Raw genomic sequence first — 25,823 nt, 5'->3', positions numbered from 1 at the left:
AGCAGGGGCTTCTCTTTCTTCTTGGGAAGAGAGAACGTGGCTCTGATTTTCAGAGCTAGGGGCCCTAGCGATGGAATGGGGCACAGGGCCCTGGGGCAGTTCCCGTCCTGTCGCACCAAAAAGGTTTGCTTCCCTGGGGCCACGTACTGCCCAGAGACCCGTGTCCCCAGCTTCCAGGTGCTAGGCAACCAGATCCTAGGAGCCCGGCTCGGGGGAGGAGGCCGGGCTGGGCGCTGGGCCAGAGGAACCTAGGCCCCAGCCTTTGGCAGCACCCACATTCCTCCCTAGGCCACAGCCCTGCAACCACAATCCTGCCCAGCCCAGTCCTGGGCTGTCTGGCGGCCACCTCCATCCCCGAAGAGTCCATACTAGAGGCAAGAAGTTGATATTTTTATTGGCGCTAATTCCAGTCATTTGGGAAACTTATCTGGTCTGGCCAGCTATCATTTTCCCCAACCCAGGTCTGGGGAAAGGCTTGGGGTGAGGGGCAACCTTCAGACAGATCCTCTCAGCTGCCACTTAGAGGCTCTCAGAAGTGAGATAGAGACTGTGCAAATCCCTACCTCAGGATAAGGGGTGAGGGTGGGGGGCTCCCTCAGACCTCCCTGCCCCTGGCCTTGCAGAGAGAGGCTAGGCAGGCCTAATGACCAGTCCAGGCAGGCCCCTGCTTGCCCTGCTCTGAGACATAGGGCAGGTCTCTCAGTGGGCACCAGGGACATATTTTCTAACTGGGCCGGGGACAAAGGCACTTTTTTATTGAAGGCTCTAAAGATCTCCCTGTTTCCAAAAACTAGGTTTGGCAGTCAAGTCTTAGGAACACTGAGTAAGAGAAGCTTAGGATTTCTCTATCCTAGGCTAAGAGCAGGGCTTCACTGGTCCTTCCACTCCACTGATGACACAATCCTGGGGACTGGTGAGAACAGTCATGCCTCTGGCACCTGTACTATTCAGAATACTCAGAGGTGAAGCAGTATCAGGGTGGTCCAGAGGTATATCCCGGTGCCTCAAGGGGGTACTGGTTCATCTGTGACCGCTGGAGAATATCAAAGAGAAGCCTCTGCAGCTTCCCAGAGGGTAGAGTCTCTAACAAGCATCACCCATTTCCATTCCCACTGGGCCCTAGAGTCTGGACCCTGCCAGGTCAGAAATGGAGGTTCAGCTGGGCACCAGTGGCTCACGCCTGTGATCCTAGCTACTCAGGAGGCAGAGATCAGGAGGATCACAGTTCAAACCCAGCCTGGCAAATAGTTTTCGAGATCCTATCTTGAAAAACCCTATCACAAAAAACTGGGCTGGTGGAGTGGCTCAAGGTGAAGGCCCTGAGTTCCAGCCTGAGAACCACAAAAAGGAAAGAAAGAAAAGAAATGAAGGTTCAACATCAGTCAGACTCAGGCAGAAAGAAGAGAAAGAATATAGGAACCCTGAGGAACAGTGGAGGCAGTCTTGCCCACCTAGGCAGAAAGCTCAGAGTTTTACTCTGCAGCTTCTGCTTTCACTTATCTGGGGTGCAGATGCTTTGGATGACTTTTTGTTTTTGGCAGTACTGGGATTTGAACTCAGGGCCTCAATCTTGCTAGCCAAGTGCTCTACTACTTGAACTACTCTGCCAGCCCTGTTTTGTGTTGGTTTTCTTGAGATAAGGTCTCAAAAACTATTTTTCTGGGCTGGCTTTGAACTTCGATCCTCCTGATCTCTGCCTCCTGAGTAGCTAGGATTACAGGTGTGAGCCGCTAGTGCCCAGTTTGCTTGAGATGTAACCACTGAAGATGGAGTGGGGGTGGGGAGCAAAGGACAGACAAGTTAACCCTCATGTAGGTGAAGTAAGGAAAGATAACTCACGGCGAACAGCCAAGAGAGTGTTGCCATGGCAGCAAGACACAGAAGTCACCGTGTAAGGGTGTGTCTCATCCAGTTGCACTGGTCGAGGAAGACCAGCATCCTCATCTCTCCTTCCAAGTCGACCTCGGGCTCCTTTACCCCAAGAGTACACTTCCCCCTCTGTCAGAAAGAACCCCAAGAAGGGAGGCTGGGGAGTGGGGAGGAAAGTCGGGAGCATAGCCTAAGCGAGTAGCTGTTCAACCTGATGGCCAGACTGGCTCCAATAGGCCCTGAGCATAACCCCCCTACCCATGTGTCTGCCCCCATTGGCTGCCCTCACCTGCCCCAATAGCTACAGTGAAGGCATCCCCACAGGCCACCATCACCATCTTGATGCCCTCAAGGCCTTGAACCTGACAGGGTACCCGGCTGCCCCGGCGGACACTGGTGCCCAGCTGCCCATGCTGATTGCTGCCAAAAGTGTAGCAGTTGCCTGAGACTGTGGAGAAGGAAAGAGAAGAAGTAAGAAGGTGCCTTAACTGAGGGCCCAAGCATGCCAGGTGGGTCCCCTCAGGCCTCTTGTGCCTAGGTCCTACCTACCTACCAGTTAGAGCAGCTGAATGAGCAGTTCCCAGGTCCACACTCAGCAGTGGCTGCTGGTCCAGGGGTGCAGAACCCAGTGGTGTAAAGGTCAAGGCCTCCTCCACTTGCTGGTGGAGGACAGGCTCCTCCCCCAGGGAGAGGTGGTCCAGGCCCAGCTTGTTGAACCTAAGGGCAGAGCCAGAGCCAAACTGATAGTTTGTATAGCTGCCTGATCCCCACCTATAAGGGCAGGGACAGATTCCACCCTGAGTTGAACCAAGCAGCCTCCTTCAGTTCTTGTCCTTGGTAGGAGGGAGGCAATAAGAGATGGCACACTCGCAGACAAGGGGGCAGGCTAATCATTCTAGTACACCTATTTACCTGTTGCTCCCACAGGCCAGGGCTCGGCCAGGCACGGTGAGGATCATGGAAGAATCAATGCCACATACAACTCTCTGGGCTTCCTGTCCTGGGGGCACAGGCACCTGTTGGGGGCAGCTATGGGACTCCCTGGTGCCTAATCCAAGTCTACCTACAAGACAAAACCAAATGGGATTAGTTTGAGTTTTTAGGGATGGTGATATTAGAGTAAAGAGGGCTCGCTGTGGAAGAAGCATGAATGAAGGCTCTTCTCAGCCTGAAATGCCTTGCTTAGGCCCCCCTGCAATCAAAATTTTCCCTGTTCATAATCCTAACACTTCGGAGGCTGAGGGAAGAGGATCAAAAGTTCAAGGCCAGCCGGGCACCAGTGGCTCATGCCTGTAATCCTAGCTACTCAGGAGGCAGAGATCAGGAGAATTGCTGTTCAAAGCCAGCCTGGCAAATAGTTTTTGAGACCCTATCTCAAAAAACTCTATCACAAAAAAAGGGCTGGTGAAATGGCTCAAAGTGTAGGCCCTGAGTTCAAGCCCTAGTACCATGAAAAAAAAAAAAAAAAGTTCAAGGCCAGCCTGGGATACATAGCAAGACCTTGTCTAAAAAAAAAAAAAAAAAAAAAAAATCCCGTTCAATGTCTCCTCCAGTTGACATGCTATTCCCTGAATTCCCACACTTCTGAACCTTGCATGTAACCCTGATGTTGGCTGTCCAGCATGTTGGAGGTAAGTCATCTCTTCCCCTGACTAGGTTGAATCCTCTAGGACAGAAGCCCATCTATGACACTTCTAGTATCAGGGTCCAGCCTAATGTCTAACGCAGAAAGGACTTAATAACTACTGTTGGGTGGGCTGAGGGTATAGCTCAGTGGTAGAGCATATGCTTAGCATCCACAAGGCCCTGGGTTTGATCCCCAGCACTGCCAAAAATAAAAATAAATAAGTAGCTGGGCACAGTGGCTCACACTACGCAGGAGGCAGGATGGTGATTAGAGGCCAGCCCAGGCAAAAAGTTAGTGAGACCCTCATCTTAGTAAGCTGGGTGTAGAACTGGAGGTGCGGCTCAAGTGGTATAGCGCCTGCTTTGTAAGCAACAAAGCCCTGAGTTCAAACCCCAGTCTCACCCCACCAAAAAAAAAAAAAAAAAAAAAAAAAGTACTAATCTCTAGAAGCCAGGAGCCAATGGCACACACCTGTAATCCTAGCTACTCAGGAGGCAGAGATCAGGAGGATCTCGGTTTGAAGCCAGCCTGGGCAAATAGTTCAAGAGACCCTATCTGGAAAAAAACTCATCAGAAAAATAAAGGGCTGAGCCCTGAGTTCAAACCGCAAAAATAAATTTAAAAAATAAATTAAACGACATAAAAAAATAAGCTGGGTCATCCCAGTTCCACAGGAGGCATAAATAAGAGGATCATGGTCCAGTACTGCCCCAGGCAAAAACCTGAGACCCTCCAGGGGTGGGGACAGATACTATAACCAAAAGGGTTGAGGGTATGACTCAAGTAGTAAAGTGCCTGCCCAGCAAGGGTGAGACCCTGAGTTCAACCACACTACCACAAAAAAACAATAAATAAATAAATAGCTGGCAAAATGACTCAAGTGGTAGAGCTTGCCTACCTAGCAAGCGTAAGGCTCTGAGTTCAAACCCTAGTCCCACCAAAGGGGGAAAAAAAGAAAGAATTTGAGAGAAAAAGAGGCTGAGGAAGCTGTGAAACGGAGCCTAGAACCTAAGCAAGGGTGGGGAGTTTACCTCCATCTCCTCGGCCCCAGGCAAATAGTTCCCGCTCAGTGGACAGGGCCAGTACATGAGAGGCCCCACAAGCCACCTGCACCATCTCATATCCCAGCAGTGCTTCCACAATGGTGGGCTAGAAAGAGGGAGAAAGTAGAAGGAGATTGGGCAGGGACCTGGGATGAGCCTCTCACATGGCCCCAGTGCCCTGTGCAGGAAGGAAGGTAGAAGCTGCAAATTCTCACCAGATGGCTTTCTCTTTAGTTCCAGCCATGCACACAGGCACACAGATACACTGCCAGATGGGCAACCACTGGGGAAGCCTGCTCTTTCTGTACTTCCCAATCCCACTCAGAACAGGTGCAGCTTGGGAGCTAGTGGGACACGTGGCTTGCTGGGGACTACTCTGCCACTCAACCTGGTACCAGTGCGTACATGTTCACTCCCTCACTTCCCCTCTCCAGGACACATGTGACACCCACCTGGCTGATGTCCGTGAGGCTGCCATGGCCTAGACACCCATTGCTGCCACTGCCAAAGGTCATGATGATGCCTCGGTCTGGGACAAGAAGGCAGTGAGGAAAGAGGAGACTGTTTTCCAGGTAGTTTGGTTCACTTACGAGTTGGAGGGGCAAGATAAAGGAGGGGCTAAGGCCAGGCACCAGTGGCTCACATCTGTTGTCCGAGCTACCAGGGAAGCTAAGATCAGAATTACAGTTGGAGACCAGCCCAGGTTGGGGTTCACAAGACTTCATCTCCAAAATAACCAGAGCAAAATGGACTGGGAATGTGGGTCAAATAATAGAGAATCTGCTTTGCAAATATAAAACTCTGAGTCCAAACCCCAGTCCTACCCAAAAAAAAAAACCAAAAAAAAAAACCAGAGGGGGCTAAGGCCAGAAGGCTAGGATAGTAGAGAAAAGGATAGGGGTCTCTTCCCAGTGTGCGACTTTGGGAAAGTGACGGTCTCTCCAAGCCTTACTTTCCCTGTTTGTCAGAGGAATAATATAAGGCCTCTCTTGCCAGGCCAGTTGTGTAGGGTAAAGATAATGTAAGTAAATCTCCCCAACAGTTACTGCTTCTAATCAATAGCAGCAGTAACTCATTAACTAGATGAGAGAGGCATTAATGGAGCAATTTGCAGTAAGAGATGTTGCTACTTGGGGCTTTCTCATAAATCCCTACAGTGTATACTCAGGCTCACCAGTCAGGCAAGCAGTGAAGAGGTCCCCGCAGGCCACGTGCTTGATGGTCACACCTGACTGACCCTCCAGGAAACGAGAGATGAACTGGGGCTGCAGCTGCTCCACTGCCCCAGGGAGGAGGATGCCCCCACCTGCGCCTAGGGGTGGGGCCTGTGGGGAAGCGGGCAGCGCCTGAGCACCTCCTTATGGGACTCCCACTCTCATCCATTCCAGTCCCACCTCCAACCTGCTCACCTCCCACAGGATGAGGCGTCCAGAGCGTGTAACGCCCGCCTTCTGTGTGCGCCCAGCAGCCACCTGGACCACCTCTGTGTTGAGCATGGGCAGCCGCAGGGGAGTGTTCAGCCCACTGCCCCATGCATACACAGATGACAGTGGAGGGGGTATGGCCGGCCTCATTGTTCCCCGGGGTACGCCTGCGGGAGCAGGGCATCAAGCCCATTAAACTGGCAGGAATGGTCATGAGGCCACCGGAGTCCACAGGCCTGCTTCTACTTACCCCTGCATCGGACACTGGCAGTCCTGCTCCCTGTGCTGCCGGGGGGCATGGGTGGTCCTGAGAACACAGACTTTTCTGCCCTGTGGGACACATGGGGGTCTCAGAACAAGTACCCTCCCTGACAATCCTACACTCACCCAGGCCGCCTGTGCTCCCACTGGGTGCCCCTGTCCCCTGTGGCCCAGGATCCTTCCCCTTGCACAGGCCTCCGCATGCGGATGCTGCCCACGTCGGTATGGAGGTTGAGGAGAGCCCGGATGCAGAGGGGCTGTGCCATGATGTGGCTGAGTGGTGGACGCTGGGCGGGCTCCAGGCTGAGCAGACTCAGGACAAGCTGGCGCAGCTCAGGGCTGTACCGGTCAGAGATGGGTGCAAAGGTGCCACTCATGATCTTCAGCACCAGCGCTGGCAGGTTCTATGAAGGAGCCAAGTTGGGGATGACAAGGGTCTGAGTTCTTAGGCAGAGCAGCACCTTGGTCTGAGGGCATAAGAATAGCCCTTCCTGCAGCAGACTTCCCAGAATGGCAGGGGAGCCAAACCCTGCTTTTGGGAAGTTGCAGCTATGTCTTCAGAATCTCCAGACTGTTGGGAAAACTTGGAGCCTCTCTTGGGAGAGTCCTTAATCTAATGGGAGAGTCACAGCCATGCCTCAGGAGTCTAATGGGGGGCCCTGGCCCTATCCTAAAGTAATCCAAGTCAAAGCAGAGAGAGCCACAGCCCTGCCTTGGGGTAATCCACCAGCCTGATGAGAGAGACATGATTCAGCCATAAGAGAAGAAACACAGAAGTGGCTGGAGCTGAGGGTTGCTGGGGAGGGAGCTAGATTTCCCAGTTGTCCTCTTAGGGTGTTTGTACTCACTGCAGCCTCAAAGGCTCTCTTGAGACTGGCCAGCTCATAGAGAACACAGCCCAGGGCCCAGATGTCACTCTTCTGGTTGTAGGGCTTACCCTCACACAGCTCAGGGGAGATGTAGCATGGAGTACCCACCACCTGCAGGAAGGAAGCCTACATTACAGCCCTGGAGGGATGGAGGACCAGGGGCTCTGGCCACAGACCCATTTGGGGACAGCTTCTCCTCAAAGCAGGCCAAGAGGCTTCCTCTGGCAGGACCTCACAGCCAGCAGCCAAGGAGCCAATGTTTTTCTTTTTTTTTTTTGTGGTTTGGTACTGGGGCTTGAACTCAGAGCCTACACCTTGAGCCACTCCACCAGCCCTTTTTTTCTTCTATTGGGTATTTTCAAGATAGGGTCCCTCAAACTGTTTTCCTGGGCTGGCTTCAAACTGAGATCCTCCTGATCTCTGCCTCCTGAGTAGCTAGGATTACAGGTGTGAGCCACCATCACTCAGCAAAAAGCCACCTTTTTTTGTGGGGAAGGGGAGAAGTTAGGAATGTAGAGAAGGCCTCAGCCCTCAAGACCTCTAACACAGGATCCCCCAAATGTCCCGGTACCGTGTAGGCCTTGCTCTTGCTGCTAAGGATCTTTGAGATGCCAAAGTCACCAATCTTGACAACCATACGGTGTTTGTCAAGAAGGATGTTCTGGGTCTTGAGGTCCCGGTGAAGGATGAAGTGGGTGTGTACATGATGCAGGGCGAGCAGGATCTGCACAAAGAAATGCAGGATGGTCTCCTCCTCCAGCAGGGAATTGCAGCGTTTCTGGATGAACTCAGCCAGGGTGCCACCTGTGACCCAAGGAGTTAATCAACATCTGGACTTTTCCACACATGGGACAGCACCTTTCCTCTTTATAGAATAGAGCACTAGAGCCAGACAGGACAAGGAACCTGCCAAGCTCATAGAAGTAGAGCCAGAACTCTATACTTCTTGCTTCCAGCCAAGTCCATTCCAAGAAGGGAAGCCACCTAATCCTAAATGCCTAAATGTCCCAGAGATGAGAGGCCTCTGCAGCCAGGCCAATTCAAGGAGACTGGCCCACCTGGAGCATATTCCATAGCAATCATGAGGGCCTTATCCTCCAGGAAGTTCTCATAATACTCAATGACATTGGGGTGGTTGAGCAGCTTGAGGACCTGGCACTCATTTTGGGCTGCTTGCCGTTCTTCCTTGGTCATCTGCTCCACTGGGATCTGCTTGATGATCACCAGCTTCTGGTCAGCCTTGCGCAGGCATAGGTGCACAATCCTAAGGATACAGAGTACAGGAAAGGCACAACTGAGTCTTTTTTTTTTTTTTTTTTACAATTTTTTTTCCTTTTATTATTCATATGTGCATACAAGGCTTGGTTCATTTCTCCCCCCTGCCCCCACCCCCACAACTGAGTCTTTAGCTACATATCTGGCAGGGAAGATCTAGAGACTAGATGTTCCTTAGAAGAGGGAGCTGGCCAGGTGCCCATGGCTCATGCCTGTAATCCTAGCTACTCAGGAGGCAGAGATCAGGAGGATCTCGGTTGGAAGCCAGCCTGGGCAAATAGTCTGCAGGACCCTATCTTGAAAAAAACCAATCAAAAAAGGATAGGCAGGGCTGGTGGAAAGAGCACCTGCCTAGCAAGTGTGAGACCTTAAGTTCAAACCCCAGTGCCACCAAAAAAAAAAGAAAGAAAGAAACAAAAAAGGACTGGACTGGCAGAGTGGTTCAAGGTGTAGGCCCTGAGTTCAAACCCCAGTGCTGCAGTTTCTTCAGTCTTGGTAAATTATACCACTATTCTCCAGTTATTAATATCAGACATCTGAAAATCATCCCAGAATCTTTCTTCCATTTCATACTAACCACATCAGTGAATCCTGTTTCTATCTCTAAAATACTATAAACCCATGCAATACTGTGTCCTCCATCATAACCCTTGCTCAAGTATCATTTCTGCCTAAAAACTTGCCTTAGTTTCCAAAATAGTCCCTTTCACTCCTGTCAACCTCAACTCTAAATTCCACACACCAGTCAGAATGATTTTATCTGTTTTTGTATTCTTTGCAGTACTGAGGATCAAACTCAGGGTTTCAACCAAGCTATATCCCTAGCCCAAGAATGGCATTTTAAAAATCAACACAAATCATATTAGACCATCCCTGTGCTTTCTTTGTGTGTGTGTGTGGCAATGGCGTGTGAATTCAGGGCCTCACACTTGATAGGCAGGTACTCTTCTACTTGGTCCACTCCACCAGTCCTTTTTCCTGTAGGGTTGTTTGGAGATAGGATCTCTCAATCTATTTCCCCAGACTAACCCTGAGCCTTGATCCTCCTGAGAGACACCTCTCACTTACCTAGGACTATAGGCCACGAATGGCCCGGGGTCCCTGTGCTTTAAAACTGTTCCCTGGTCTAGGGTATAGCTTAGTGGTACAGTGTGTTTTGCACAGCTAGGCCTGGAGTTCAATCTGTACCACAACAAAAGCCTCTTGCCCTTACATTATGAGTCAATTCAGTCCCTCTACCTCAGTATTCAAGACCATAACTGGTTCCAACCTTTTTGACAATCACACTTTATACTATTCTTAATTTTGTCCACTGTAGTGCAACTACACTTGTCTATTTATCAGTTTCTTGAATGTTCTGAATTCCTTCCCACCTCAGGACCTTCACACATGCTGTTTCCTCTGCCTGAAAAGCTTTCTTTCACCTTCAGAGTACTGGTCCTCATTCCTGAAGTCTTGGCTTTCTTATATCTTAACTCCCAGAGAATTCTTCCTTGATTGCCCTGGTGTACTCAGTATTTATTTTTTTGGGTGGGGGACTGGGGTTTGAACTCAGGGCTTTGCACTGTAAAGTAGGCATTCTACGGCTTGAGCCACATCTCCAGTCCATTTTACTCTGGTTATTTTGGAGATTGGCGGGGGGAGTCTCGTGAACTATTTGTCTGAGCTGGCCTTGAATCATGATCCTCCCGATCTCAGACTCCCAAGAAGCTAGAATTACAGGTGTGATCCACCGGCGTCTAGCCCTTGCTTTTCTTTTTTTTTTTTTTAATTTGTGGTACTGAGGTTTGAACCCAGGGCCTACACCTTGAGCCACTCCGATCCTCCTGATCTCTGCCTCCTGAGTACAGCCACCGGCGCCCAGCTCTTGCTCGCTATTAATAACCATTCATAACTGATTCTAACTTCATAACTGCTTTAACAATGTCTTCTTTATTGTATAATTTTCCGATAGTCTATTTTGGTCCTCAGTGCAGACCCAGCGCCCACAGTTTGACATATGTAGCTGGTGCGCAATACCTGTTTGAAGAACAAGGTATCTAAGAGAACTCCCCACAGCACTGACTCGTCGAGGGCGTGGCCTCCTTAGGGCGGAGTCTTCCTGCCGGGCCTGGGACCGGAAGCCTGGGCGGGGCTTCCTAGAGCGGCGCTCACGCCTCGGGGCGGGGCCAGCCGAGCCACGATTTCTTAGTCAAGAGTTGGAGTTTGTTTTCCCTCTCCCCTAGCAGTTTCCTCCCCCTGAGCCCTGGCTCACCCGAAGGCGCCTCTCCCCACCACTCGGATGCGCTCGTACTTCTCCATCTCATTTCTCAGAGTTACGCTTCCGGAACCCCCCTACGCGGCGCGTGCGCGGACCTACCCACTATGGAGCCCCGCCCCCTGGCTGTAAGACTATTGCGGGGCGGAGCAAGCAGAGCTATACCCGTACTGGTTCAGTCTGGCTTGTGTGTTTCCGGACCTACAGTCCCAACACGAAATCGCTTCTCTGACGACCATGCCCCGCGTAGGCTCCAAGAATAGGGCAATACACCATTTTTTGGTACGTCCCACAGTGGTCAGCCCTAGGGCAATACCCCACTTTTTGGCACGTCCTACAGTAGTCATCCCGCAGATGCCAACCACTTCTCACGCACTTGGCTCCACTTTACCCTTGCAAAGTCAGAAGGGATGTCGCGCCCACAAGAGTTGCCTGCCAAAGGCCGAGTGGGAGTGGGAAGTGAGAACTGACACTCTTGCTGACCAGGAGTGGTGCTATTTCAGGATAGAGTGGATTTTTTTTTTTTTGTGGTACTTGGGTTTGAACTCAGGGCCTACACCTTGAGCCACTCCACCAGCCCCACTCCACCCCCCTTTTTTGTGATGGGTTTTTTCAAAATAGGGTCTCGCGAACTATTTGCTCAGGCTGGCTTCGAACCAGGATCCTCCTGATCTCTGCCTCCGAGTAGCTGGGATTACAGGCGTGAGTCACCAGCTCCCAGCTTGGGGTGGATTTTTATTAGCATGTAAATCCTAAACAACCAAAACTGAACTGAGAGCATCGCTCTCAGTCTGTGGGGTAGGGAGCAGGGTTAGTTTCGTGTTTGCCAAGGGAGGGACCGCGAAAACCCCGAGCTGTACAAATTGATTCACCTGGCGGGGACGTGACGCAGTCTCCAGGCTGACTAGTGAGTACCACGCTCGTCAGCGATCTCCACTTCCCCCTCCCACATACCCACGCTGCAGGGGGGAGGGGATCAGCCCTCCGTGCTATTCTAGAACCTCCTGGGGGTTAGAGGGGAGTGGAGGCTGACCACTATCCGAAAGCGTCCTAAAGGAGAAGAGCCCACTGTTGGTTTCAGCGCTTCTGTCCAGAGGTAGGGAGCTGGTGGTATCACCCGCTAGCGTCTCGACCAGAAATGGATTTAATCCCAGCTTCTTCCTGGCGCCTCTTGCCTCTGCGGGAGCTCTGTAAAATCTCAGTATTAAGGAGGTGGATGGATGGTCATTAGCTAAGGTTAGCGTCCTTATTTCTGAATGGATGAGTAATGTCAGGAAAAGAGTATTTATCTCCTGCTGGCGCCCCGCCCCTCGAAAAGACACCCCAACCGGCAACTTGGAATGACCACTGGAAGCGACCTGCTGACCCAGACCGGTGCTGGCTGGCGGACAGTCTGTCCTGTGAGCAAAAGGGACTGCAGAGGAGGGAAAGCTGTTCACCCAGGATATTGTGCTGTCACCTAGGAACGGACCGGGCCTTGGGTGCTCCACGGAGGTTAATGTGTAACCGTAGAGCCATCAGGGGAGACACTCAAATGGTTTGGTCCCTGAGTCTCTGAACCTAGTTGCGCTCTCTCTCTCTCTCTCTCTCACCACTTTTCTTCTCATCCCCATTTCTCCACCGGCTCTGGCTGCTCCTCATTTCGAGGAGGATCAACCTTATTTTCCCCCAAAAGCAACTTTACTTTGCTCCTTTGGAGGCGGGGGCGGTCCCTGGACCTCAGTGGGGAGAGGCTGACACCTTGTGGCCAGCAGCCGCAACTGCTCCAGGTCACTCGCCTGGAGAGAGGGTCACCCCAAGCTGTCTGGGCAAATCCAGACTTCCCCACCTCAGTCTCGGGAGCCAGAAGAGTGCTGGGAGTGTCTGAGGGAGGACTGTGACAGCCGCTTGGCCCCAGGAGCCTAAGAGTGGCTGAGAAGAGAAGTGATGATGGGTGACTCAACAGTTCCTAAGCACCACTCGTACGTGGCGCAGGAGAGGCAGGTAAACTCGTCGATGATGGGCTAGTGGAGGACCAGAGTGTGGGTGGAGCCATTGTCCGAGGCGGCCCCCGACCCCTCCCCTGGACCAGGGTTTGGGAGACTTGGGTGTGTGATGGGTCCCGCCCTACTCTGCCCAGAAAGGAGTTGAGGGCGGAGAGAGTTCCTGCGGTACCCGCCCAGGGCCAGGGAGCCAGTGGCTACCGGGAAAATGGGGATGCACTTTATGAGGCCGTGCGAGCAAGGGCAGCTGGGGACACCTTCGGCAGTCGGGAGGAGCCAGACTAGGGCGCCTCGGTGGCGACGCCCCCAGAACATCCTCTTCCCGCCCGAAGTTGGAGGGATCCGGGCGGGGCGCCGGAGGCCCGGGGGAAATGGGTCTCGCGCCCTCCGCGCAGCAGAGGCGCCCAAGGGGCGGAGGCAGGCGGCGGGGCGGGGCGGGGGCGCGGGCGGCGGGGCGGGGGCAGAGGCCCCGCCGGGAGGGCGGGGAGGAGCGTAGGGGCCTAGAGGGCTCCGCGAAAACTGTGGGGTAGGCGACCGGCGAGAGAAGCGGTTGGGGCGCACTGTCCGGAGTGGGAGCCCTGTTCCCAGACCTGCCCGAGGAGGCGGCCTAGAGGGTGGACAGACAGACGTCAGGGAGGGCCAGCATGCTCCCACTCCTGCACCCCGCCTTGCCACTACTCTTGGGCGCCACGCTGACCTTCCGGGCGCTACGGCGCGCGCTCTGTCGCCTGCCCCTACCCGCGCACGTGCGCACCGACTCCCTGCGCACCTGGCGCTGGCACAACCTGCTGGTCTCCTTTACCCACTCCATTGTGTCGGGTATCTGGGCGCTATTGAGGTAAGTGAGCGACTGGGGGAGTGAGGTGGCCTGGGGATACTGCGCTGGGTGCTAGGGCTGGCGTTCCTGTTACCGTTCCCATCACTGAAGGGCGGGCAGAGGCTATGGATCTCACCTGATTCCCTGCTTGGAACACTACCCAACCAGCAGCGGCCCTAGGAAACCCGAGGCACCTGGGTTCCGGCCAAGTCCCTCCTCGCTCTCCAGTCAGCCAATAGTGGGAGCCCAGACTGCCCTGGGACCAACTAGGGAATTGGGGGTCTTTGGGGATGCTTAAATGGAAATGCTTCTCTTCCTTCCAGTTTATGGCAGACCCCGGAGATGCTGGTAGAGATTGAGACAGCATGGTCACTTTCAGGCTATTTGCTAGTTTGCTTCTCTGCAGGTAGGTCTAGCCCAGGAAGGCTGAGATAAAGGGTGGGGGCTGGGACATGACAGCTGGAAGAAAAGCTTGTTCAGCTCCCTTTACTGTCTTCCCCCATTCTTCTACTAGGGTACTTCATCCATGACACGGTGGATATTGTGGTTAGTCGGCAGGCTAGAGCTTCTTGGGAATACCTTGTTCACCATGTCATGGTAAGTGAGCAGGTGATTCAGCATAAGCCTGGCACTGGCAAGCCAATTCACAGCTGCCTCTGTGAACCCAGGAGGTAAGCCATGATAACCTCAGCCCTGTATTCAACTTCTCAAGTTATGAGGATGTCTAGGTTGGCATACTCTGTGTCCTTGCTCACTGAGGCCAGCAAAGCCTGTGAGCGTTCTAGTTGGGTAAACAGATTGGAAATGTAGCCCAGAGTCAGAGCCAGAACCTGTGGGCAGAGATCAAAGTCTAATTCTGTTGAGTGAAAAAGCAGCATCTTATCCACTGCAAATTATTCCAGAAAGAAGGCTGGGTTTTTCCAGCCCTCAGTTGGTATCTGATATCCCCACAAGCCTTGGCACCTGTGTTCCCAGCCTTTGTTCTGTCACTTGTCCTCTAGGCTATGGGCGCCTTCTTCTCTGGCATCTTTTGGAAAAGCTTTGTTGGTGGGGGTGTCCTAACACTCCTGGTGGAAGTCAGCAACATCTTCCTCACCATCCGAATGATGATGAAGATCAACAATGCCCAGGATCTCCTCCTTTACCGGATCAACAAGTATGTCAACTTGGTCATGTACTTTCTTTTCCGTCTGGGGCCTCAGGCCTACCTCACCAACTTCTTCCTGCGTTACGCGGGCCAGAGGACCCTGGGCACCTTTCTGTTGGCCATCCTCCTCATGCTGGATATAATGATCCTTGTCTACTTTTCCCGCCTCCTCCGCTCTGACTTCTGCCCTGACCCTGTTCCTAGCCGGCAACATAAAAACAAGTTCTTGACTGAGTGAGAGGCACAAGGCCTGGGACTTGCAGCAACAACAAGCACAGCCAAGAACAGAAAAAGCTTCATACACAAACTGGAACTCTGCCCCAAACCCAGGCGTCCTCTGGGGCCATCCTCCCCACCTTGAGCCTGCATCCACACTATTTAAAACACTAATGAAAGCACTCCTCTGAAGTCCTCTTTTCTTGGGCAAAGGGAAGCAGACAGACCGGTTGGACGTAATAGATGAGCATGAAGACAAGTCCTTATTCTAAAGCCGGTCAACCCACACTGCCTGAAATGGATGCTAATGACAACTCTGAAGTATTGCCTTTGCTCCCTCAAACTCTGGTATAGGTTTAATGCCCAGCCTCTTCCAAGGATGAAGGAGCAGGCTCTTGTTCTCTTACCCTTATGATGTAGGTTCTAGTTGTCCTAGAACAATTAACCCTCATCTGAACAATAAATACCTCTGGGACTTGAGTTAATCCTTTCTCAGGGATGGGGATGTCTCTCAGAGGTAAAGCACTTGGTGCTAGGTTTAATCCCCAACACTGCACAAGTCCTTTTACCATGGTTCATGCGTGCCACAGTCTGGCCTTTCCCCAGCCCAACCAAAAACTGACATAAAGACAAGAAGCATATATATGATGAAAAAAAATGTGTATTTAGAATTAGCCAGCTGGACTCAGTTTAGATGATTCCAATCTGAAAAACAAAAGGGAACTTTGTTATCGGAGGCAAAAAGTTTAAGTGACTGTCATGGTTGAAAAGCAAAATGAAAGAATGGAAAGGTAGAGCTTAAGTATAGGGGTGCAATCAGTCAGTTAACTATAATCAGCAAAAGTCAGGCTTTGGTCACTACAATTGCATCACTTGCACCCAGGGGATGGGTGTTAAGTATGTAGAGAAAGAAAAAAAAGTATGTAGAAAAGCAGCTTACTTTGTTGGCAACATCCAAAGCATCATAATCAGGAGCCAGTCGAACATAAGCCTTCTTCTCTCCATCAGGCCTGGGTGGAGAAGGAAGCCTTAGTGTCCTTGCTGCTTTCACTGCCCCACACCCTGCCCACCCTTCCCCAGTCCTCTGGCGCATCAGTGGTTCCTTTGTTCATGTCATTCTTTTCCAAATAGTGAAATTTTCCATCATCTGCGCAGAGGGGGCTATAAAGGCCACCATGAGCCACAAAACTAATTCCCTCTGATTGGAAACAGTAGTTTGTGCCACAGGACATTTAGGCTTAGATAAACTACCTCACTCTAGCACCTGCCCATCAACAGGTAGGGATCCAAAAAATGAACACTAAACCCATATATCAAGTCTTAAGACAGTTGTCTCAAGTCTATATTCCATATAAAGGACTGTAATTGAAGGATAAGGGAGGGCGGGGGGAAGGGGGGAGAAATGACCCAAACATTGTATGCACATGAGTAAAAGAAAAAAATAAATTAAAAAAAAAAAAAAAAAAAACCAACAACCAAAAAAGGAAAAAAAAAAAAAAAAAGGACTGTAATTACAGCAGTGGCCTATGCCTGTGCACATTCTTTTGATTTCAAGATCAGCATCAAGAAACTTTATGCCACACAGGTTTTCTGACTATACTCACCTGATCAGTGTATTGACCTTAGCCACATCAATGTCATAGAGCTTCTTCACAGCCTGTTTGATCTGGTGCTTGTTGGCCTTGACATCCACAATGAACACAAGTGTGTTGTTGTCTTCTATCTTCTTCATGGCTGACTCAGTGGTCAAGGGGAACTTTATGATGGCATAGTGGTCAAGCCTGGGGATAGAAACAAAATGGGGTCACCTGGCCTGGGTCCAGTAGAAGGATGGACTTTCCTTTGGAGCCCAGACCAGGAGAGAATAGGTGCATCAGACAGTGAGGTAGCAATCATTTTTGTCAGACTTTGGTCGCTGAACAGTGTCATCATCTGCACCCCAAATCCCAGGGATCTGAAGCTCCAGCCTGGAGGCCAAACCCTTGTGCATTTGGCTTTTCTTTTTTTTTTCAGCCCTGGAGTTTGAACTCAGGGCCTCATGCTTGCTCAGCAGGCACTCTACCACTTGAGCCACAAGCCAGCCCATTTTTTGTGTTGGGTACTTTTAAGATAGGGTCTTGCTAACTATTTCCTCAGGATGGCTTCAAACTGCAATCCTCCTGATCTGCATCAACCACCAGCACCCAGCCCCTTGTGCATTTTCTATGACCTGAAGGACTCTCTTTTAAGTGAGTGAAGAATCATCTTTGACACAAACCCTTTCATCCATGTTGGCACTTCACTATAAGGCTAGAATATTTCTGCCCCCTTTGGTTGCTAAAAAGTGGCTATGCTCAAGAGGTACTTTTAAAAAAAAATTTTTTACTTTTGGGCTCACTATGTAGGCCAGGGTGGCCTTGAACTTGTGATCCTCTGATCTTCCTGCATCAGCCTCCTGAGTGCTAGGACCACATATGCCACCGTGCTTGGTTTGGAGCTACCAATTCCTAATAGCAACTTTTTTTTGGGGGGCGGTGATGGTGGGGTTTGAATCTGTGCACTAGCTAGGCAAACATTCTACCACTTGTCACACCTCCAGTCTTAAGAGCAATTTTTTACTTACAGCTCTGGTTAAACTTGCAGTAGCTAGAACACAGTGTTCCCCCTGAAGTTCAAAGAAGCCAGGCTTTGCTAACCAGACATTTCCCTGTTTTGAAGCTGGTTTATGTCTGTTTCTTCTCACATTAAATTCCAGGTCCAAATGGGGGTGGAGTGTCTGTTACCTGTTTTCCTTAGTGGACACACTTGCCTTTCTCTCTGGAAACATATTTTAGCCATTTCCCCCCCTCATCTTCCTTGAGCAAAATGAGAAAATTTGGTAAAGAAAAGCTTCTATATACAGTTAGCTGGCTATCACTGCCTGGTGCAGACTATTGAATCCTCACTATCAATCAAAATTCAATCTTCACTCTCCAGGACTGTTCCCTCCAGCAATCAATTCCTGCCATAAGCAAAGAATGAATTCCAAAATGATAAGCATCTCCTTAACTCTTACTCTATCAATAAAGTGAAATTTTAAACACTACAGGCAAAACAATAACCTAAAAGAAAATTTCAGGCTGTAGGTTGATAAAACTTCAAACTCCCATTAGAGCAACACACTGGGTATGAAAACGTGCTTGAGAAGCAACGTTCTAGGGTGGGCAAATTGCTAATCAATACCCAAACATCTGCTCATGGGTAGAGGCAGTACTGACTTGTTTCTCCTGGGGGCACTCTTCCTAGGGTATTTGGGCTGCCTCCGGAGCCGCAGTGTCTTGGGCCGCCTGAAGGTGGGTGACGTGCGTATCTTCTTCTTTTTGTGGCTGTGGACGCCTTTCAGCACTGCCTTCTTGGCTTTCAAGGCCTTTGCTTTGGCTTCGGCTTTGGGAGGGGCAGGAGCTGGAAGAGAAGAAAACGAGGGTGCGATATTCAAAAGCCGGTCACTTCCCGCATCACAACCTGTACTCAACGCTAATGTTCACACGTGCATCAGAGGTTCCTTTGAAGACATCACAAGTATCAGAAGATTAAGATTTTTACCATCATATGCACGATACTAGAGACAAAGATAATCAACTTGGAATAGCTTCAAGGATACGACGAAAAAAGTTAACTGGCACTGATCGGACGCGCGATACTTGCCAGGACCGGCGCTGAGTGTTTTATAGATACCATCGCATAACTACAGAAAGGGGCATACAACGACATTTAGCATGAAAAATGAATAAAAACGACTAATGGTGAGACCGCTCTTAACTCCTTTAAGTCTGGAGAATGGAGCGCCAGCCTGTAGCTCCCCAGAACCAACTGTATGGCAAGAGATGCCGGCTGGTTTGCCTCTCTAACCCATTTCACTGGGCCCAACCCATGCGGTTTGGCCCACGCGGCACACATACGCCGCACTGTGGCCTAATCACGGGGAGCAGCTTCAAAGTGGATCCTCAGGGTTTAGCCCAACCGCTGTCCTCTCAATGCGTTCGCTCGGCGGGCATCGCAAGCAAACCCACCGCGTCCCCCAACCCTAATACACACCTTCCTTCTTCGCTTTCGGCGCCATCTTGGTGAAAAGGATTTCTGATTCCTGTTCCCATGGGCTTATAGAACCAAATCTCACCGAAGACTCGCGATGTTTTTTTACTTAGAGGTAATTGGATAGTCTGTAGCGTAGCGCCCCCTGGGAATTGTAGTAGACTTAATTTTCTCGCGAGTGGGAATAAGCATGCATCACCCCTCCCCTCCTAAGGCCATAAAGCTTCTTGGGAGTTGTAGTTTTTTGAAAATACGCGTTTATTTGCGTAGGCCTGTGGATAGTATAGCGGCTGCCTCTTGAGTTTGCTCTTGGGTGCTTCTCATCTATAGCAAATTCCAGTCTCAGGGAAGAGAAGGTTTGCAATGCTAGGAGACAATAACACTGCAAAATAATAATAATAATAATAATAATAATAATAATAATACAGTTGGACTGACTAAGGGAGGCGAAGCAAAATTCTACAATGTTAGAGAATTTGCCTTAACTCCCTCAGACATCTGTGGAAAACTGAGGTCTAGAGAGGAATGTGGTTTAGTAATTATCAAAGTGATTTGGTGTCAGAAAAAGGCGTGTGAGGGGTTGGGTGGGAGCGTATAATAGGTGGAACAAAGTGTTCACATCTTACCCCCTCTACTTGACTTGTGACACTGTCAGTTTTCCTGATGATACTCTTTCTCTCTTTTTTGTTTTGTTTTGTGGTACTGGGGCTTGAACTCAGGGCCTCCACCTTCAGTCATTCCACCAGCCCTATTTTTGTGAAAGGTTTTTCGAGATAGGGTCTAACAAACTATTTGGGCTGGCTTCAAACCATGATCCTCCTGATCTCTGCATCCTGAGTAGCTAGGATTACAGGCATGAGCCACCCGAGCCAGGCTCTGATGATACTTTTGAAGTAGTTCTATCAACATTCCAAACACCCGCGCTCAGATTTCTCCACGAAATTCTAGTTCTTCCTGTGAATAATTTCACTCACAGTCCCCTCACCCTTCCGTGTTGCTGTGTTCCAGTCATCTTTGCATTTTCCAATTCAGGCCCTGACATAGAGCATTATTTCATAATGCTCCGTTTTGTTTCTCTGGGGGTCTGTGTCTAGTCCACCCCACGCCATTCTTTTGCCTTTCCCCTTCCCTTCCAGCAGCCAGATGTCTCCTATGACGTTGAAACTGGCCGTTCTATCTTTCAAAACTTTGCAAAAAGGAAAAGTTATCCTGGTTTGGGCGTGTGTGTGTTTGGTGGTGGTGGGGGAGGAGGGGGTTCTAATGGAAGAGAAAAATTAACGCCCATACCAGAGGGGAGTCCCAGGGTCCCATAGTGGTGACCACCCCAAAAAGGCGGAGTTTCTCGGTCCACCTAGCCCTTCTTTATTCTCCACCGAGGGAGGCAGCTTGGTCGTCAGACCTACCACCCTTTGATCTACACGTCAGCCAAGAAGGGAAAGACTTCAGACGTCTCTGTTCTCGGTGGGCACCTCATTCTGATCCTGTCACCCCCTTTACGCGCTTTCTCCCACCTCCCAGGGCAGAAAGGCGAGCAGGGGCAGACTCTATGAGTCATGTCCCGGGCCTCCTGGAGTCGTGGAGGGAAGCGCCGCCTCTTCTAGGGCCCCTTTTCTCCCCCTTTCCTCTCCTCGCGGGTTCCTGGCCTCGCCAGATGCTGCGCGGCAATTACTGATTCCCCATTACCAACTCGGCTGGGTAAGGGTCTCTAGAAAAGCGCAACCCCAGCATCGAGGTGCAGGGGAAAGAGACCTGAGATATTCCGATCTGGATAGGCTCCAGCCTGGGTGTGGGGCAGTTCTGGTGCGGGGTGGGCGTCTGGCGCGGGAGCCTGAGCCAGAGCAGCGCAGTGGGGAGGAGAGGGGAGAAAGGGGTGGCGAGGGTGGCTGCGAGGCCTGGAGCGGCCGGGAGAGGGGCAGGGGGCGGCCCTTCTCCAGGAATTTCCGGGGATCATGTTACAGCATTCGCTGAGCTAGAGCCGAGTAGGACGCGAGGCCTGGCTGCCAGACCGGGCCTCTCGCCCCCTCCTCTAGTGGCCCGCGAGCCTTGGCAGCGCCGCCCCTGCCCACAGTGACCCCGTGTGGCGGGGCCGTTTCGCGCCCCCGGGCCGCTTTGTTATGGTAGGGCCACCCCAGCCCCGAGTTGTCGTCGGGTCTCCTCGGCCCCGAATTATTTTAGGAGCGATCCGACCCCGCGTTATCGTAGGGTCAGCCCGGGCCCAGGCTACCCCGGACGCGACTCCTCGGCCCCAACTGGCTGCGGAGGGGTCTCCCCGCCCTCGGGTCGTCTTCGGAACGCCCCGGGCCCGCGTGATTGTGGGTTCGCCTCGGCCCCGAGTGATTGTCTCATCTCGGTGTCCCACAGTGGTCGTAGATTCTTCAAGGCCGCGGTCTCCCGTAGGCTCCCCGTGGCCCCGAGTGATAGTCGGGACTCCCCGACCGCGGGTGATCGTCGGCTCTTCACGGGTCCGGACCGCCGGGGAAGATCAGGCCTCGGCAACCTCTCCCCGCTCCCTGCAAGGCCGCAGGCAAGATGAACATTCTGGCGCCCGTGCGGAGGGACCGCGTCCTGGCGGAGCTGCCCCAGGTAGGCGCCAAGAGCGTGGTCGGGTTTCTGGCTGCAGCAAGGTGTGGGCGGGGAAGAGGCGGCACCCAACCTGTTAGAAGATTGCGTCCAGCCCTACCATCCTGCAAGGTCGGCCACTCCTGGGTGGTCCGCCCCACCCCACCCTACCCTTACCGGAGCTGCTTGGCTGTGGGACTAGAACCTGAAGTGGGTGAGCCCCATTTTCTTGCGTTCCTCTCAGTGCCTGAGGAAGGAGGCCGCTTTGCACGTGCGCAAAGACTTCCACCCGCGCGTCACTTGCGCCTGCCAGGAGCACCGGACAGGCACCGTGGGGTGAGTTAGGGACACTCATAACAAAGAAGGGAAGACCAGGAAATCCTTAAGGCATCCACCCCAATGGTTATTATGTCCCCTTTGTTCCCAACAAGGTTGTGGTGGATCCTAGGGAAAGAGGCAGAAAAATGGTAACTCGATTTCAGATATAGAGGTGTCCTGAACACTAGGAGGTGTTCGCATACCAGTTGTGCCCCATTGAGCCTCTGGGCAAGGGGCAACAGTTGACACCATTAATTGAGCATTTACTGTGTGTCAGGCAGTGTGTTGGTTGCTATTACTGTCTTTTTTTTCTCCCATTATTTAGAGAATATTAGCTTCTGTAATCAAATCCAAGTAGATATGATTTCACATATTTAATATAGTGGTACCCCTGTACAAATAGAAAAAATTGTTTTAGTGTTCCTAGAACAATATTACTGTTAATTTTTGCACCATGCCAACTCAACAGGGTAAAATGGGATACTTTTTTCAAAGTTGACAGCATAGCTACAGTTTCCAAACATTCAAATTATATACATGTGTATATATATATATATATTTATATATATATTTATATAAAAAGACCGATAATAGCAATATGTTATACATCAATAGCAGCAACAGCTTTTCCAGGTACTGTCTTTTATTCAATGGAAAACATCATCACTAAAGATACATCCTTCAGGCTTTGGTACCTCACACCTGTAATCCTAGCTACTTAGGAGGCAGAGATCAGGAGGATCCCAGTGCAGTTTGAAGCCAGCCCTGGCAAGTAGTTTGTGAGACCCTATCTTGAAAAACCCTTCATAAAAATAGGGCCAGTGGAGTGGCTCAAGGTGAAGGCCTTGAGTTCAAACCCCAGTCCCACCAAAAAGAAAAGTTCAAAAAAAAGGAGGAGGAGTGTTTTAGCACATAGGATATTAATCTCTTGAACCTTCACAACAGTCCAATAAAATATATACTAAACATCCATTAACAAGTATTGAAATGGAGGCTTAGGGAGGCTAAGTAATTTATCCAAAGCCACACAACTAATCAGGGCTGAGGTATAGCTCATTGATAGAGAACTTTCCTCTCAGGTGTGAAGCCCTGGGTTTGATCCCCAGCCCTGGAGGGAAAAAAAAGTCATACAGCTAAGTGTGGAAGCTAGAATTCAAGTTCATGTCTCTCTGATGCTGAACACTGCTCTCCAATATATCTGTCCAGGCAGCTGCCTGAAAGGCTTGGTCTGATAACATCCTGGGTGCAGCTACCTTTCTGAATCCAGTAGTATTCACTTCCACATTCTTGTGTCCAGCAGATTTAAGATCTCCAAGGTCATTGTGGTAGGAGACCTATCAGTGGGGAAGACTTGCCTCATTAATAGGTAAGGGAGGGGGAAAGGACTGGGCAGGTGTGGGACTGGGTCTGGCCAGGTGGCTGGGCTATAGGCCAGTGTATCTGGTGCCTCCTCAGGTTCTGCAAAGACACCTTTGATAAGAATTACAAGGCCACCATTGGAGTGGACTTTGAGATGGAACGATTTGAGGTGTTGGGCATCCCCTTCAGTCTCCAGCTGTGAGTGTTTCTTTCACCCCTTCCAGCTATCCTGGTCCTAGTACCTACAACCCATTCCCCAGCATACCTAGGCTCTGCTGTCCTTTCTCCCAGTTGGGACACTGCTGGACAGGAGAGGTTCAAATGCATTGCATCAACCTACTACCGTGGAGCTCAAGGTAAGGGCTCAGCCAAGGAGGGCAAGTGGTCAGAAGTACACCTGGCCTCCAATCTAGAGCTGGAGGAATTGGGGGGAATGAGCTAATGGTGTCTTGCAATCAACCTGGGGCTGTGTCTGCCATTCTTCCAGCCATCATCATCGTCTTCAACCTGAATGCTGTAGCATCCCTGGAACACACCAAGTATGTGAGGCTTCGATAACTTAATGGGGGACCCGGGAAGGGAAGGTTCGGAAAGGAGGGATAGTCAGGAAGAAGAGAAATGCATCTAGGGGCTAGGGAGTGTAGCTCAGGAGTAGAGCACTTGCCTAGCACTGGGAAGGAAGGAAGGAAGGAAGGAGGGAGGAAGGAAGGAGAGAGGGGAGGAGGGAGGGAGGGAGGAAGGGAGGAAGGGGCTGCTTCTAGGATCTAAGGGAGCAAGGAAGGAAAAGTATGCATTTAGGACCTGAAATTGGGTATGGGAATGTTGGTGGGAGCGGCCTGTCAGACTCACTCATTCCTCACTACTGTCCACCGTCTGTGGCAGGCAATGGCTCGCTGATGCACTCAAGGAGAATGACCCTTCCAACGTGCTTCTCTTCCTTGTGGGTTCCAAGAAGGACCTGAGTGTGAGTGTGCCAGTGAGTGGACTTCCCAACTTGGTGAGGGGACCCCCCATCTGATTCTGACCTTCCTGCAGACTCCAGCTCAGTATGCGCTAATGGAGAAAGATGCACTCAAGGTGGCCCAAGAGATTAAGGCTGAGTACTGGGCAGTCTCATCTCTCACTGGTGAGTTGGGGGCCTAAACCTTCTGCTGTGCATGCCTGCCTACCCCTCCTCTCACTCTTACACCTCCAGCTGTGCTCAGTGCCCCAGACCTGGCACTGTCCCTGAACACCCACCTGCTCTAGGTGAGAACGTACGTGAATTCTTCTTCCGTGTGGCAGCACTGACCTTTGAGGCCAACGTGCTAGCTGAGCTGGAGAAATCGGGAGCCCGGCGCATTGGGGACGTTGTCAGTGAGTGCCCTCCTGGTTTAGGGTGGCAGAGAGCAAAGGGAACCTCCAATCCGTTTCATGTATTTTCCACCCTTCCTCAGGCATCGACAGTGATGACAGCAACCTCTACCTAACTGCCAGCAAGAAAAAGCCTGCATGTTGTCGCTGAGGAGTGAGAAGAGTATCCAGAGACTACCTGTCCCTAGGGACAGTGCCATCCTGACTGCCCCAGAGCTGGATCCCTGGACAGTTTTGCACTGACTTTTTCCAGACCAAAGAGCTGCCCCCTAGTGGCAGCACCCCAGAGGGGTAACTGGGACCATGCTAGTCACTTCCTGCCCCCAGGCATCGTGCCAAAGACTGGATGACTCCCTCCTCCTCTAGGGGCTCTCCAGAGTGCCCAGCAGTGGGAGGGGCAGTGTTCCTGCTGCATTTACTCAGCCTGCTGGGCCCTCTGTGTATAAGAATGCCTAATAATTCCAGCCCTATTTTGTGCCTTATACATTAAAATAAATGTTTATTAGCTTTTTTTTTTTTTTGGTGGGATTGAGGTTTGAATTCAGGGCTACACATTTGCAAAGCAGGCACTCTACCGTTTGAGTCATATCTTCAGTTCATTTTGCTTTTTTTTTTTTTTTTTCAGTATTGGGATTTGAACTCAGTCGCCTACACCTTGAGCTACTCCACTAGCCCTTTTTTTTGTGAAGGCTTTTTTGAGATGGGGTCTTACAAACTATTTGCCTGGGCTCACTTCCAACTGCAATCCTCCTGATCTCTGCCTCCTGAGTAGCTAGGATTACAGGCGTGAGCCACCAGTGCCTGGCTGGGGCCCTGGTTCTTATTCAGAAGATGTGCTCTGTGTTGGAGGAGAAATTGAGAGGTGTGGTATGTAGAATGTCTGCGAGGCAACTCTTAACTTTCCCAAAGTCTGTTTTTTATCTCTGTTCCCACATAACTCTGGGCTCCTCACCCTCACTTTGCACAGAGCCTGTTAATGTGTGTATGGGAACCTTGCACCACAGTACTAGTGTTCGTGCTGCGTGGGGGTGGGGAGTTCCATGTTCAATATGATGTGTAAGGAGCGTGTGCATGTATGCGGGTTGTACTGGGTCTCAGTGTGGCACGATTTTCTATCACTGTGTGTGCTCTCCATGTGAAGAGTGTGTATGCTGGGCTTAAGGATGTGAAGGTTATGTTACTGGGATGAAGTTAACATAAATGCAGCCTGCCTTTCTCTCCTGATGGGAAAAGCCTACGACAAATGGACCTTGTATTGGGCAGTACAGTCTCTAAGGGCAGGGTGTCCCACAGGAGCTGGGAGGGAAAGTTAGGCGGCCTTGTCCGTTTGTCCTGGATATCAACTGCGCCAGCACGCCTGGGAGCCATCATATCCTCACGCGAGAGTTTGGCCCACC

General features: G+C 51.0%; 4 protein-coding genes and 4 non-coding genes across 25 annotated transcripts; 2 read left to right on the top strand and 6 right to left on the bottom strand.

Annotated features, from left to right (window-relative positions):
• Nucleotides 1-377: 377 nt before the first annotated feature.
• Nek8 (NIMA related kinase 8) lies at nucleotides 378-10,723 on the bottom strand. 7 transcript variants are annotated; one of them, XM_074046473.1, is made up of 15 exons: nucleotides 10,623-10,723; nucleotides 8,152-8,357; nucleotides 7,665-7,897; nucleotides 7,073-7,204; nucleotides 6,420-6,628; nucleotides 6,214-6,293; nucleotides 5,949-6,130; nucleotides 5,714-5,864; nucleotides 4,992-5,068; nucleotides 4,528-4,645; nucleotides 2,782-2,932; nucleotides 2,423-2,586; nucleotides 2,159-2,317; nucleotides 1,840-1,998; nucleotides 378-1,033 (listed from the first exon to the last, which is right to left on the bottom strand). In XM_074046473.1, the coding sequence occupies exons 1-15, from the start codon at nucleotides 10,667-10,669 to the stop codon at nucleotides 1,005-1,007; spliced, it is 2,097 nt and encodes a 698-aa protein (XP_073902574.1). In that variant the 5' UTR covers nucleotides 10,670-10,723; the 3' UTR covers nucleotides 378-1,004. The 7 variants fall into 7 exon arrangements, 4 of the variants coding, with proteins under 4 accessions (XP_073902574.1, XP_073902573.1, XP_020018566.2 ...); XM_074046472.1 differs by having other exon boundaries at nucleotides 378-1,998; XM_020162977.2 differs by lacking the exon at nucleotides 10,623-10,723 and adding an exon at nucleotides 10,388-10,588 and having other exon boundaries at nucleotides 378-1,998.
• An 81-nt stretch (nucleotides 10,724-10,804) lies between these two features.
• Tlcd1 (TLC domain containing 1) lies at nucleotides 10,805-15,272 on the top strand. 4 transcript variants are annotated; one of them, XM_074046471.1, is made up of 5 exons: nucleotides 10,805-10,907; nucleotides 11,247-12,608; nucleotides 13,748-13,830; nucleotides 13,939-14,021; nucleotides 14,426-15,272. In XM_074046471.1, the coding sequence occupies exons 3-5, from the start codon at nucleotides 13,767-13,769 to the stop codon at nucleotides 14,807-14,809; spliced, it is 531 nt and encodes a 176-aa protein (XP_073902572.1). In that variant the 5' UTR covers nucleotides 10,805-10,907; nucleotides 11,247-12,608; nucleotides 13,748-13,766; the 3' UTR covers nucleotides 14,810-15,272. The 4 variants fall into 4 exon arrangements, with proteins under 4 accessions (XP_073902572.1, XP_073902571.1, XP_073902570.1 ...); XM_074046469.1 differs by lacking the exons at nucleotides 10,805-10,907; nucleotides 11,247-12,608 and adding an exon at nucleotides 13,075-13,445 and having other exon boundaries at nucleotides 14,426-14,580; nucleotides 14,776-15,272; XM_074046470.1 differs by having other exon boundaries at nucleotides 10,813-12,608.
• Nucleotides 15,273-15,430: 158 nt separating this feature from the next.
• Nucleotides 15,431-18,998, bottom strand: Rpl23a (ribosomal protein L23a). Its single transcript, XM_020162972.2, has 5 exons — nucleotides 18,841-18,998; nucleotides 18,024-18,207; nucleotides 16,392-16,568; nucleotides 15,728-15,797; nucleotides 15,431-15,492 (listed from the first exon to the last, which is right to left on the bottom strand). Exons 1-5 carry the CDS (start codon nucleotides 18,863-18,865, stop codon nucleotides 15,478-15,480), a joined length of 471 nt encoding a protein of 156 aa, XP_020018561.1. The 5' UTR covers nucleotides 18,866-18,998; the 3' UTR covers nucleotides 15,431-15,477.
• On the bottom strand, nucleotides 15,597-15,667 carry LOC141414420 (small nucleolar RNA Z17). The gene has a single exon (XR_012439450.1). It is a non-coding gene; the product is annotated as a small nucleolar RNA Z17 (small nucleolar RNA).
• Nucleotides 15,875-15,940, bottom strand: LOC141414401 (small nucleolar RNA SNORD42). Its single transcript, XR_012439438.1, has one exon. It is a non-coding gene; the product is annotated as a small nucleolar RNA SNORD42 (small nucleolar RNA).
• Nucleotides 16,655-16,726, bottom strand: LOC141414419 (small nucleolar RNA Z17). The gene has a single exon (XR_012439449.1). It is a non-coding gene; the product is annotated as a small nucleolar RNA Z17 (small nucleolar RNA).
• LOC141414400 (small nucleolar RNA SNORD42) lies at nucleotides 18,293-18,360 on the bottom strand. The gene has a single exon (XR_012439437.1). It is a non-coding gene; the product is annotated as a small nucleolar RNA SNORD42 (small nucleolar RNA).
• Nucleotides 18,999-20,161: 1,163 nt separating the features above from the next.
• Nucleotides 20,162-24,755, top strand: Rab34 (RAB34, member RAS oncogene family). Of its 9 annotated transcripts, none has more exons than XM_074046463.1 (11): nucleotides 20,162-20,298; nucleotides 21,199-21,420; nucleotides 21,641-21,732; nucleotides 23,012-23,080; nucleotides 23,170-23,271; nucleotides 23,365-23,429; nucleotides 23,561-23,612; nucleotides 23,956-24,037; nucleotides 24,109-24,199; nucleotides 24,322-24,429; nucleotides 24,510-24,755. In XM_074046463.1, the coding sequence occupies exons 2-11, from the start codon at nucleotides 21,367-21,369 to the stop codon at nucleotides 24,575-24,577; spliced, it is 783 nt and encodes a 260-aa protein (XP_073902564.1). In that variant the 5' UTR covers nucleotides 20,162-20,298; nucleotides 21,199-21,366; the 3' UTR covers nucleotides 24,578-24,755. The 9 variants fall into 9 exon arrangements, with proteins under 9 accessions (XP_073902564.1, XP_020018554.1, XP_020018559.1 ...); XM_020162965.2 differs by having other exon boundaries at nucleotides 20,186-20,298; nucleotides 21,235-21,420; XM_020162970.2 differs by lacking the exon at nucleotides 20,162-20,298 and adding an exon at nucleotides 20,402-20,532 and having other exon boundaries at nucleotides 23,015-23,080; nucleotides 23,956-24,013.
• Nucleotides 24,756-25,823: the final 1,068 nt, after the last annotated feature.

The sequence above is a fragment of the Castor canadensis genome, chromosome 11, assembly GCF_047511655.1.
Source record: "Castor canadensis chromosome 11, mCasCan1.hap1v2, whole genome shotgun sequence".
Lineage (NCBI taxonomy): Eukaryota > Metazoa > Chordata > Mammalia > Rodentia > Castoridae > Castor > Castor canadensis.
This window is presented reverse-complemented; position numbering and strand designations above follow the sequence as displayed.

Bases quoted from the DNA above. Each gene is read 5' to 3' on its own strand.
- Nek8 (XM_074046472.1), bottom strand. From the start codon at position 10,669: ATGGAGAAGTACGAGCGCATCCGAGTGGTGGGGAGAGGCGCCTTCGG. The intron at 6,131-6,213 runs GTAAGTAGAAGC...CTGCTCCCGCAG, and splicing joins TGCCAGTGTCCGATGCAGGG to GCGTACCCCGGGGAACAATG. The intron at 5,865-5,948 runs GTGAGCAGGTTG...GCTTCCCCACAG, and splicing joins GACGCCTCATCCTGTGGGAG to GCCCCACCCCTAGGCGCAGG.
- Tlcd1 (XM_020162971.2), top strand. From the start codon at position 13,252: ATGCTCCCACTCCTGCACCCCGCCTTGCCACTACTCTTGGGCGCCACG. The intron at 13,831-13,938 runs GTAGGTCTAGCC...TTCTTCTACTAG, and splicing joins GCTAGTTTGCTTCTCTGCAG to GGTACTTCATCCATGACACG. The intron at 14,022-14,425 runs GTAAGTGAGCAG...CTTGTCCTCTAG, and splicing joins ACCTTGTTCACCATGTCATG to GCTATGGGCGCCTTCTTCTC.
- Rpl23a (XM_020162972.2), bottom strand. From the start codon at position 18,865: ATGGCGCCGAAAGCGAAGAAGGAAG. The intron at 18,208-18,840 runs GTGTGTATTAGG...CTTCTCTTCCAG, and splicing joins GCCGAAAGCGAAGAAGGAAG to CTCCTGCCCCTCCCAAAGCC. The intron at 15,798-16,391 runs GTGAGTATAGTC...TTCTCCACCCAG, and splicing joins AAGGTCAATACACTGATCAG to GCCTGATGGAGAGAAGAAGG.
- Rab34 (XM_074046463.1), top strand. From the start codon at position 21,367: ATGAACATTCTGGCGCCCGTGCGGAGGGACCGCGTCCTGGCGGAGCTG. The intron at 23,430-23,560 runs GTAAGGGCTCAG...CCATTCTTCCAG, and splicing joins CTACTACCGTGGAGCTCAAG to CCATCATCATCGTCTTCAAC. The intron at 24,200-24,321 runs GTGAGTTGGGGG...CACCTGCTCTAG, and splicing joins GGCAGTCTCATCTCTCACTG to GTGAGAACGTACGTGAATTC.